This window comes from Bison bison, unplaced genomic scaffold (genome assembly GCF_000754665.1).
Source record: "Bison bison bison isolate TAMUID 2011002044 unplaced genomic scaffold, Bison_UMD1.0 scf7180017864508, whole genome shotgun sequence".
Lineage (NCBI taxonomy): Eukaryota > Metazoa > Chordata > Mammalia > Artiodactyla > Bovidae > Bison > Bison bison.
The window spans coordinates 15,859,020-15,870,769 of NW_011495064.1; the positions used below are offsets into that span (position 1 = coordinate 15,859,020).

An 11,750-nucleotide genomic window follows, 5' to 3' on the forward strand; every position below is an offset into this window, starting at 1 on the left:
CTGGTCAGCAGTACTTTGGTCTTTAAACTGTATTTGTATTCTTTAGTCACATCTCATGATACAGTAACATGTGCATATGTATTTTACTAATATTCTTGAAAACAAAGAATCCAAAATTATTTAAGTGGTCCCTTTACCTGCTTCTATTGTTTTTAACTGTATTGCTTTCAAATAATGATTGTTTGTTGTTGTTGTTTTTAATTTCTGTCATTGTTTTTAAGCAGTTTGACTATTACTATCATCAGATAATATGCCTTGTAGTTTTCTTCATGTTTTTATGATTTCAGTTTTTTGACTTAAATCTGTGTGTTTATGAATTTTATCAGATTTGGAAATGTTTTGCCTGTTAGTTTCTCGAATATATTTGTCTTCCCATAACTCTGCTCTTTTAGTGATTCTAAATACACATTTATTAGGCCTCTTGAAGTTGTTTTGCAGCTCACTGAAGCTCTGTCCTTTTTTCCCCCATTTCCCCCAAATGTTCCCCCTCAAAACTTTTTGAGTTTCTTAGTAATTGGAGAAGGCAATGGCACCCCACTCCAGTACTCTTGCCTGGAAAATCCCATGGACGGAGGACCCTGGTAGGCTGCAGTCCATGAGGTCGCTAAGAGTCAGACACGACTGAGTGACTTTGCTTTGACTTTTCACTTTCATGCATTGGAGAAGGAAATGGCAACCCACTCCAGTATTCTTGCCTGGAGAATCCCAGGGCCGGGGGAGCCTGGTGGGCTGCCGTCTGTGGGGTCGCACAGAGTCAGACACGACTGAATCGACTTAGCAGCAGCAGCAGCAGCAGCAGTGGTTAAATAAGATCATTGTATGGTCATCATTTATTTCATGATTTATAATAGCATGCCATATTCAAAAGCATGAAAGAAAATATTAATTCAGAGTAATGACTATCTGTGAAACTCCTTGGTATTCATTCTTAAAGTACTTGTAAAATATGTCATTTTATCTAAGATTCCTAGCCAAATAAAAATAATAAAACCAGCAACCTCTGTTCCTTAAACTTGTTTGGTTATACTCCTATTTGTAGCAGAGAATTCTAATGTAATGCATATTAGAATTAATTCTGAGCTTGAGTTCCATATTGCCCTTTACAGATTGTATCAGTAACCTTGCTAAGACTGTTTCCTTCTTTTGAAAATAATATTTCTCCTTGATATGCATGTTGTGAGGACTGAAATATATAGATATAGGTGATAAGCAGATTGATCTATGCCTAAAATAAAACAGAAGTTCTTGATAATAGTTTTAAAAACTGCCTCTAGAGGTAGTACCATTATAATATAAAAAATATTTTTTAGAGATTGGAGTTTAGGTATCCTGGCCTAAGGAGAATGATGAATCCCTTTCATTGATAAAATCAATGAGAATTGAATGTGTCACACTTGCCTTCGTAATATTTTTTCCAGACCATTTATATTGCCTTTGTGTTAGTTATAATATAATCTTGTGTAAAGTCCCCTAAGATATTATTTCCCTTCTTAATGATTTTTGAGAATCAATGTATTTTACACAAAAATTTCTTATAGATACACCAAGTATCACTGCTAAACTAATCAGTGAACAAAAAGATGACAAGGAAAAGAAAAACCATGAAGAAAAAGAAAAAGTTAAGGCAGAAAATGGATTTCAGGATAATTACAGTGTTGTTGTTGCTTCAGGTATGATTTTTTTCGTATATAATCTTGATTTTGTTGGTTTCTATAAAGTGTAACATATTTATAGGAACTTCATGTAATAAACAGTATTAATGTAAAAAGCTGGTGTAATGATGTCTTAATATTAAATACACAATGGTTGTATCAGAAATCAGTTACTCTTTGGCATTGGAATTATTAAACTTATTTTGTGCTTACTGTATCTCATCAGATGCTGAACATGTGTTAATAGTTTAGATGCTGCATTTCAACTTGACAGTGTACAGACACTTATACTCTAAAAGTTCACTAAGTCTTAAGGAATTTTTCTGTAATTTTTTTTTTAATATAAAATACAAATTGAAAAAGTATTCAGTAGTTTTCACTTACGATATTGTGCTCATTCCATAAAATTAGAAAATAAAAATCTTCAAAAGAAAATTGGTTGAAAACTGAGTTTTTACTATATTAGATGCAGGAAGAGGAAAAATTGGTCAAGATAAGGGATAATCTTGGAGGATGTTTTTCTTAACAAAATTCTTAGTTCAGAAGAGAAAGCTCAACCTAGATTACATTTCTTCTTAAATAGAAGACATATATTGGTTTAATCTGTTCTTTCTCAGAGAAAAATTAAGAACACAAGCTTTTCTGTATATATTTGCACAAAATTACTTTCCAGTAAATGGATGCTCATCTACATGTATTTCAGAGAATACAGGAATTAATTTATACTTTCTTGAAAAATAGTTACACATGCATCCAGTTATTCATTGTGGTGGTTTAGTTGCTAAATCATGTCCAGTTATTCATGAAGTATAATAAATGACAAATAGGATCAAATACAAATAGGATCAAGAGATTAGATACTACAGGAAAAGAAATACTTGAGTCTTTTGGTGTTCCTGGTGCTTTAGTAATATATTGTGGAAATGCACTTTTACTTCAGTAGTGTGTTGGCTATGTAACGTTTTTGTTTGTTTGTTTTAGGGCTGAAGTCCCAATCTAAACGTGCTGTGTCATCTACGCCACCTCGCCCACCATCCAGGAGGGGGAGGACAATGCCTGATAAAACAGGAAGTGCCTCCTCAGGAGCAGACGCTGCCAGCAAGATAATTACGGTCCCTGTGTTTCACCTGTTCCACAAACTCTTAGCTGGTAATGTTCACAATGATAAAGCATATCAAAAATTTTAGTAATCTTACAAATGAGTAAATCACGTGTCATAACCAAAATCATGTTTAATCAGATGCTGTTGATGAGATAAATAATTTGGTGAGACTTTTATACATACAGATCTCTCCAAGAAAAGTGAGAATAAAAAGAAAGTAACTTATTTGATACCCTTTTTAAACATTATAATGTTGCAGTTTTGCACTAGCTTCTTAAATTTTGTTATGAATGTGCTATAAAATGATCAGTAAAATTAATGTTTAGTTAATTCATAACAAGTTATACAGGACATAGCATGAGGTTAATTTTAAAGAACTAGTTCTAGCAGTGGAATTCTTAGATGTAGCCCTGATAGTTAAGCTTCCTCTCTTCCTGAATCATATTCTTTGACCAGTATATTTTCCTTTTGTCGAGGTAATAGCCATTTTATCTGCATGTGTGTGCTGTATCATTATAATCAAATTGCCAACTAACTTTGGATTTTACTTCTTAGCTTTAGACATTGTTGATTTCTACAGAGGTCAGTAAAGTATGCCAGGTAGACTGGATGTTTCTTTTTATAAAAACATTTTCATAGGAATACAGCTATACCCATTCTATATACAAGACAGCAAAAGAGACAAAGATGTAAAGAACAGACTTTAGGGCTATATGGGAGAAGGAGAGGGTGGGATGATTTGAAAGAATAGCATTGAAACATGTATATCACCATATGTAAAATAGATGACCAGTATAAGTTTGATGCATGAAGCAGGGCACTCAAAGCTGGTGCTCTGGGACAACCCAAAAGGATGGGGTGGGGAGGGAGGTCGGGAGGGGGTTCAGGACGGGGGGACTCATGTGCACCCATGGGTGATTTATGGCAAAAGCCACCACAGTATTGTAAAGAAATTATCCTCCAGTTGAAATAAATAATTTAAAAATATCTTTACATAGGAGTGCAGCTATGCCCATTCATTTATGTATTGCCCATAGTTATTTTCATGCTACAGTAGAGGTAGTAGTTGGAGCAGAGACCGTATGACCTCTGTAGCTTAAAATATTTATTATCTAGCCTTTTCGGAAAAGATGTGCCAACTCCAGATTTATGGAAATTTTTTTTCTCTCTTTTCACCAATGCTCAGAAGATCTTAGTGGGATTTGGTTAGTAACTAATTAACACTTTGTTTCAGTTCAGTTCAGTAGCTTAGTGGTGTCTGACTCTTTGCAACCCCATGGACTGCAGCATGCCAGGCCTCCCTGTCCATCACTTTGTATAGACATTATTGTTTACACTTGTCAGAAACAGATTTGAGTTTTATAAACTTTCTGTTGGCTGTTTTTATATTGTTTTGAAATTGGTGTCAGAATCAAACTCTTAACCTGTAATTTACTAAAAGCATTAAGTGATTGAATAAACTGAATCAAGTAAACATCTCCCTCTTGGATTCCAGTTTTGACTTAGTTATGTCATTTTTAGGCCAGCCGTTGCCAGCTGAAATGACGCTTGCTCAACTTTTAACTCTGCTATATGACCGAAAACTTCCTCAAGGTTACCGTTCAATAGATCTGACTGTTAAATTGGGATCCAGAGTTATCACAGACCCAAGTCTGTCAAAAACAGATTCTTTTAAAAGACTGCACCCTGAAAAAGGTACGTGTACGATACTTCTTTTAAGTTACAGTCTGTAATCTGAGCAGGCAGGGATTTCTGTAGCTGATTACTTAATGTACATTTTATTACATCAGCTTGAGATACTTTTTTTTATTTATGACTATTTGTGAATATAGAAAATTGCCATTATTTCTGTTGGAAATTAATGTTAATTCCTTGTGTAGCATCACTTTATTTTTTATGGGCCCATATGCTTTAATTTTTTTTCCCCCTTTGGCTACACCATTCAGTTTGTTGAATCTTAGTTCCCCGACCATAGATTGAACTCTGGCTCTCAGCAGTGAAAGCATGGAGTCCTAACCACTGGACTGCCAGGGACTTCCTAATTTTTAAAAAATATTTCTGAATGAGCCATGTTAATTGTTCATAATTTTATAATCAAAGTGTGGGCCCCATTTAGAATTTCCAATTTACTGATAATTTATACTGAGTGATATTTTGTGCTCATAAGCATTTTTTTTCTCAAAAGTGGGATCATACAGTTTCTTACCTTTTTATTTTTATATATTCAATGAAATATTTCTAAATGTGCATTTTTACTTCCTATTTTTATATGGATGTAACAATTTATCTGTTTCACAGTTGTTGAAGCATTCTCATTCTAGTATTTCACTACTATAAATGCTATTTAAGCAATGATTTTCATAGTGTGGGATATGGTATCTTATTTATCTTCAATTTTTCCCTTGATTAAAGTTCAGTTTTTAATTATTAGCCCTTTGTGCTCTTTAATAAATTTTAATACATTTCCTTTGCCCAAATTTTCAGCAGGATAATTTGTCTCTTTTAATGTTCATAGGATCTGGTTGTATGTGAACATAAGCTTTTGGTTTTCCTCTGTGAGTGATTCAGATTTAATCAATATGGTATGATTTTCAGTTTTCAGTAAGAAAATTTTTTGTCACTATTCAGTTTTTCCTAATTGAATACTTTTAGAGCATAACAGGCACATACATTAATATTTTCTGAAGTCTCTGATGTTTTACTTATTTGCCCTAAAGAATAGTACTTCTCAGACTTCAGTGTGCTTGCAAATCCCCTACAGGACATTATAAAATTGCAGCCTCCTATTCAGTAGGTCCAGAGTACGACCTGAGAGTCTGCATTTCAAAAGCTCTCAATATGATGCTGATCCTGACTAGACCACGTAGTGAAACAACTATAGGGAGCAACATCAGAAGTTATTTAAATATTTTTGTAGCATCTAGCTTTAAAATAACTAAATCTGAATAGCAGGATAATTATGCCCTTTTGTTGAATAGAGAGATGGCAATAGCATCTGCTTTGTAAATGATTAAGTATTATAAAAATAGATCCTCTCTTTTAGCTGTTATTTGCAATTATTCTTCTAGATCATGGAGATTTACTTGGTAGTTGTCCCGATGATGAGGCTCTCACTCCAAGTGATGAATGTATGGATGGGATATTGGATGAATCTTTACTTGAAACCTGTCCCATTCAGTCACCATTACAAGTTTTTGCAGGAATGGGTGGACTGGCTCTTATTGCAGAAAGATTACCCATGCTATATCCAGAAGTAATTCAACAGGTAAGATAAGATTCCCAATTAATTATTCACGGCAAAGACCTGTTTTTTTGTTTAGGTTTAACTTAACCTTTGGAAGTACCCTTTCCCTTAAAATCTTTGAGTATTGTATAAATCTTTCAAAGCTTAGCCTATATGGAGCTTTCTAAGAATTCAGTTCAGTCGCTCAGTTGTGTCCGACTCTTTGGCATGCCGTGGGCTGCAGCACACCAGGCCTACCTGTCCATCACCAACTCCTGAAATCTACCCAAACTCATGTCCATTGAGTCGGTGATACCATCCGACAACCGTCTCATCCTCTGTCATCCCCTTCTCCTCCTGCCCTCAATCTTTCTCAGCATCAGGGTCTTTTCAGATGAGTCAGCTCTTCACATAAGGTAGCCAAAGTATTGTAGTTTCAGCTTTAATATCAGTCCTTCCAATGAATATTCAGGACTGATTTCCTTTATTTATTTATTTATTTATTTTTTGATTTCCTTTAGGATGCAATGTAAACCAAGCACATTTGCCAAGGTCATCACAATAGTGTTTTTATTTTTATGCTACTTAAGATGTGATATTAATTATAGATGAAAGTGAAAGTGAAGTCACTCAGTTGTGTCCAACTCTTTGGGACCCCATGGACTTTAGCCTACCAGGCTTCTCCATCCATGGGATTCTCCAGGCACGAGTACTGGAGTGGGTTGCAATTTCCTTCTCCAGGGGATCTTCCCGACCCAGGGATTGAACCCGGGTCTCCCACATTCCAGGCAGACGCTTTAACCTCTGAGCCACCAGGGAAGCCCCTAATTGTAGATACTACTAGAAAATAGGGGAGTGAGATAATAGTATATACTTCTACCCAAATACACTATGTCTATGTCTTTTTGCTTCACTTTTATTTCTTTTTAAGTGCCATTTCTATTTAAGTCATTTTTAAAACTTTAACTTCTTCCCCTGTCTGTTAATGTTACTGTCATTGAGGGGTGTACTTTAAATGTCCTTTTATTAAATGAAGGAAGTGTGTGATGCATGGAGAGTTGTAAATAGGACGTTCTTTATTTTTGTTGATTGAGGTAGGGAAATTATTCTCTGTAATTTTATCTACTTTGTGTGTGTGTGTACAAGTTTATGTATGTATTAGTTTCCTAGGGCTGCTGTAACAAAGTACCACAAACCGGGTGGCTTAAAACAACAGAAATTTAATTTTCTTACAGGTCAGCAGGCTGTAAGTCTGAAATCAAGGTGTCACCAGAGCCATGCTCATGTTGAAGGCTCTAAGGGAGAATCCTTCTTTACCTCTTCTTAGTTTCTGATTATTGCTGACAGTTAAGGGCATTCATGGAGAAGGCAATGGCACCCCACTCCAGTACTCTTGCCTGGCAAATCCCATGGACAGAGCAGCCTGGTAGGCTGCAGTCCATGGGGTCGATAAGAGTCGGACACGACTGAGCGACTTCACTTTCTCTTTTCACTTTCATGCATTGGAGAAGGAAATGGCAACCCACTCCAGTGTTCTTGCCTGGAGAATCCCAGGGACGGGGAAGCCTGGTGGGCTCCTGTCTCTGGGGTCACACAGAGTCGGACACGACTGAAGTGACTTAGCATAGCATAACAAGGGCATTCATTGCCCTCTAACTACAGCACTCCAGTTCTGCCTGCATTTTTACATGGCTGTCTTCCTTTTCTCTATCTGTATCTTCTGCCCCTTATAAAAACACTGTTCATTGGATTTGAGGTCCACCCTGAGCCAGTATGACCTCATCTCTTAATTGATTACATCTGCAAAGACCCTGTTTTCAAATAAGTTCACATTCACAGGTGCTGGGGGTTAGGACTTGAGCATATCTTTGGGAGGATACAGTTAAACCCACAATAATACCTATTTAGATAAATGGTTATTACTTCTATTCAAAGAACTTATGGTATTTTTATTTTTTAATATAATCAGGATATAAGATGACTGTCACAGAAAAATATGAGTAAAATTTCATTGCTTTCTAAAAATTGTAATGATATAGCTAAAAGTTTGAAATGGAAAAAACTCCAACATTCTCAGGATTATTGTTGCTCAGTGAAAATGACTTTCCTAGTTCAGTATTCAGTATGGTTCATTACAGTGATTGGAGACCAAGTACTGCTATAATAAATAGCCAAAAGAGTGAAAGTGACTTTAGAATTGAATATTTGTCATGGAAGAATTTTGAGGAGCATGATATAAATTGCCTTGAACAGACGATTAGTAGAAATATGCATGGTAAAGCCTTGTCCAGTGAGAGCCCAGAAGAAAATGAGGATCATGATAGAGAGAACCTATATATCATAGTGAAGTGAAGTGAAGTCGCTCAGTCGTGTCCGACTCTTTGCGACCCCATGGACTGTAGCCTGCCAGGCTCCTCCGTCCATGGGATTTTCCAGGCAAGAGTGCTGGAGTGGATTGCCATTTCCCTCTCCAGGAGATCTTCCCAACCCAGTGATTGAACCCTGGTCTCCTGCATTGTAGGCAGATGTTTTACCATCTGAGCCAAAAGGGAAGTGTCATAGAGAATACCTAAATTGGGTTAAGCAGATTGTTGGTATAAATATGGATGTTAAAAGTACTAGTGGTGTAGTTTAGTAGGAAATGAGGAAAATGTTATTGGAAACTGGAGGAAAGGAGACTCCATGTCTTTTAGTGATAGAAATCTTAGCATGTTTGTGTCCTGTATGTGAAAAGCAGGACTTGTAAGTGATGAACTTGGATATTCAGCTGAATTTCCAACCTAAGTGTGAAATTACCTGTTTTCTTCTTGGTACTAATAGTAAAATGTGAGAGGAAAAAGATAAATTGAGAGAAGATGCTAAAATTAGAGGTACGCTATCAGAAAAGCATGCTCTGGAGAGAAAGCCAAGGATGTGGCTTTCAGTGTTTACTGGTGCCTCAGATAAATCAAGGCACAATAGCAACCCACTCCAGTACTCTTGCCTGGAAAATCCCATGGACTGAGGAGCCTGGCAGGCTACAGTCCATGGGGTCGCAAAGAGTCGGACACGACTGAGCAACTTCACTTTCACTTTTCACTTTCATGCATTGGAGAAGGAAATGGTAACCCACTCCATTGTTCTTTCCTGGAGTCTGGTGGGCTGCCGTCTGTGGGGTGGCACAGAGTCCGACACGACTGAAGCGACTTAGGAGCAGCAGCAGCAGTGTAGTCAGTCACATACAGAGCTGTGTGAAGAGATCAGTCATGGATCCCCTCAGTCATCTAACCCTGAGCCACGAATGAAGAAAATTGTGTGACAGTGCTAGCATAGTAAAAGAGGGAGATGTGATGATGAAAGCAGAGGTTCAAATGAAGCAGCTGAAAGCCAAGGAATATGAATGGTCTCTCAGTTTCAGTTCAGTCGCTCAGTCGTGTCCGACTCTGTGCGACTCCATGAATCGCAGCACACCAGGCCTCCCTGTCCATCTCCAACTCCCGGAGTTCACTCAAACTCACATCCATCAAGTCGGTGATGCCATCCAGCCATCTGATCCTCTGTCGTCCCCTTCTCCTCCTGCCCCCAGTACCTCCCAGCATCAGAGTCTTTTCCAATGAGTCAACTCTGCATGAAGTGGCCCAAGTATCGGAGTTTCAGCTTTAGCATCATTCCTTCCAAAGAACACCCAGGACTGATCTCCTTTAGAATGGACTGGTTGGATCTCCTTGCAATCCAAGGGACTCTCAAGAGTCTTTTCCAACACCACAGTTCAAAAGCATCAATTCTTTGGCGCTCAGCTTTCTTCACAGTCCAACTCTCACATCCATACACGACTACTGGAAAAACCATACCCTTGACTAGACGGACCTTTGTTGGCAAAGTAATGTCTCTGCTTTTGAATATGCTATCTAGGTTGGTCATAACTTTCCTTCCAAAGAGTAAGTGTCTTTAACTCCATGGCTGCAATCACCATCTACAGTGATTTTGGAGCCCCCAAAAATAAAGTCTGCCACTGTTTCCACTGTTTCCCCATCTATTTCCCATGAAGTGATGGGACCGGATGCCATGATCTTCGTTTTCTGAATGTTGAGCTTTAAGCCAACTTTTTCACTCTCCTCTTTCACTTTCATCAAGAGGCTTTTTAGTTCCTCTTCACTTTCTGCCGTAAAGGTGGTATCTTCTGCATATCTGAGGTTATTGATATTTCTCTCAGGAATCTTGATTCCAGCTTGTGCTTCTTCCAGCCCAGTATTTCTCATGATGTACTCTGCATATAAGTTAAATAAGCAGGATGACAATATTACAGCCTTGACATATTCCTTTTCCTATTTGGAACCAGTCTGTTGTTCCACGTCCAGTTCTAACTGTTGCTTCCTGACTGTTGCTTGAGAAACCTGCTTCCTGAGGTTTCTCAAGAGGCAGGTCAGGTGGTCTGGTATTGCCATCTCTTTCAGAATTTTCCACAGTTTATTGTGATCCACACAGTCAAAGGCTTTGGCATAGTCAATAAAGCAGAAATAGATGTTTTTCTGGAACTCTCTTGCTTTTTCCATGATCCAGCAGATGTTGGCAATTTGATCTCTGGTTCCTCTGCCTTTTCTAAAACCAGCTTGAACATCTGGAAGTTCACGGTTCACGTATTGCTGAAGCCTGGCTTGGAGAATTTTGAGCATTACTTTACTAACGTGAGATGAGTGCAATTGTGTGGTAGTTTGAGCATTCTTTGGCCTTGCCTTTCTTTGAGATTGCAATGAAAACTGACCTTTTCTAGTCCTGTGGCCACTGCTGAGTTTTCCCAATTTGCTGGCATATTGAGTGCAGCACTTTCACAGCATCATCTTTCAGGATTTGAAATAGCTCAACTGGAATTCCATCACCTCCACTAGCTTTGTAGTGATGCTTCCTGAGACCCACTTGACTTCACATTCCAGGATATCTGGCTCTAGGTGAGTGATCGCACTATCGTGATTATCTTGGTCGTGAAGATCTTTTTGTATAGTTCTTCTGTGTATTCTTGCCATCTCTTCTTAATATCTTCTGCTTCTGTTAGGTCCATATCATTTCTGTCCTTTATCGAGCCCATCTTTGCATGAAATGTTCCCTTGGTATCTCTATAATTTTCTTGAAGAGATCTGTAGTCTTTCCCATTCTGTTGTTTTCCTCTAATTCTTTGCATTGGTCACTGAGGAAGGCTTTCTTATCTCTCCTTGATATTCTTTGGAACTCTGCATTCAGATGCTTATATCTTTCCTTTTCTCCTTTGCTTGAATGGTCTCTAGTAGATGGAAAACACAAGGAACTGACACTCCCTGAGAGCCTCCAGAAAGAGCATCGGATACTTAGGATCCAAAGCTTTGATTCCAGCTCCATAAGATTCTTAGATTTCTGACCTTTAAATCTTTCAGATAATAAATTTGTGTTGTTTTAAGTCAGTAAGTTTGTGGTGATGTGTTACAGCAAAACATATAGAAAATGAATACAGATTTTGGTGTGTACTCTTTTTATGATGTTTTTATCTTGTTTTCGGAGAAGGCAATGGCACCCCACTCCAGTACTCTTGCTTGGAAAATCCCATGGATGGAGGAGCCTGTTAGGCTGCAATCCATGGCGTCGCTAAGAGTCGGACACGACTGAACGACTCCACTTTCACTTTTCACTTTCATGCATTGGAGAAGGAAATGGCAACCCACTCCAGTGTTCTTGCCTGGAGAATCCCAGGGATGGGGGAGCCTGGTGGGCTGCTCTCTATGGGGTCGCACAGAGTCGGACACGACTGAAGTGACTTAGCATAGCA

The 11,750-nt window shown here is 38.1% G+C and overlaps 1 protein-coding gene across 9 annotated transcripts in view; it reads left to right on the forward strand.

Moving 5' to 3' along the window:
* Nucleotides 1–11,750, forward strand: part of BIRC6 (baculoviral IAP repeat containing 6) — a 215,943-nt gene that overhangs the window by 138,005 nt on the left and 66,188 nt on the right. For all 9 annotated transcript variants that reach the window (XR_824319.1, XM_010829827.1, XM_010829820.1 and 6 more), the window contains 4 exons: nt 1,539–1,670; nt 2,634–2,801; nt 4,276–4,449; nt 5,823–6,019. Coding sequence is in view for 8 of the 9 variants with exons in the window: in XM_010829827.1 (XP_010828129.1) it covers nt 1,539–1,670; nt 2,634–2,801; nt 4,276–4,449; nt 5,823–6,019 (671 nt within the window). In the remaining variant the exon portion in view is untranslated. The remainder of the gene's footprint in view (nt 1–1,538; nt 1,671–2,633; nt 2,802–4,275; nt 4,450–5,822; nt 6,020–11,750) is intronic.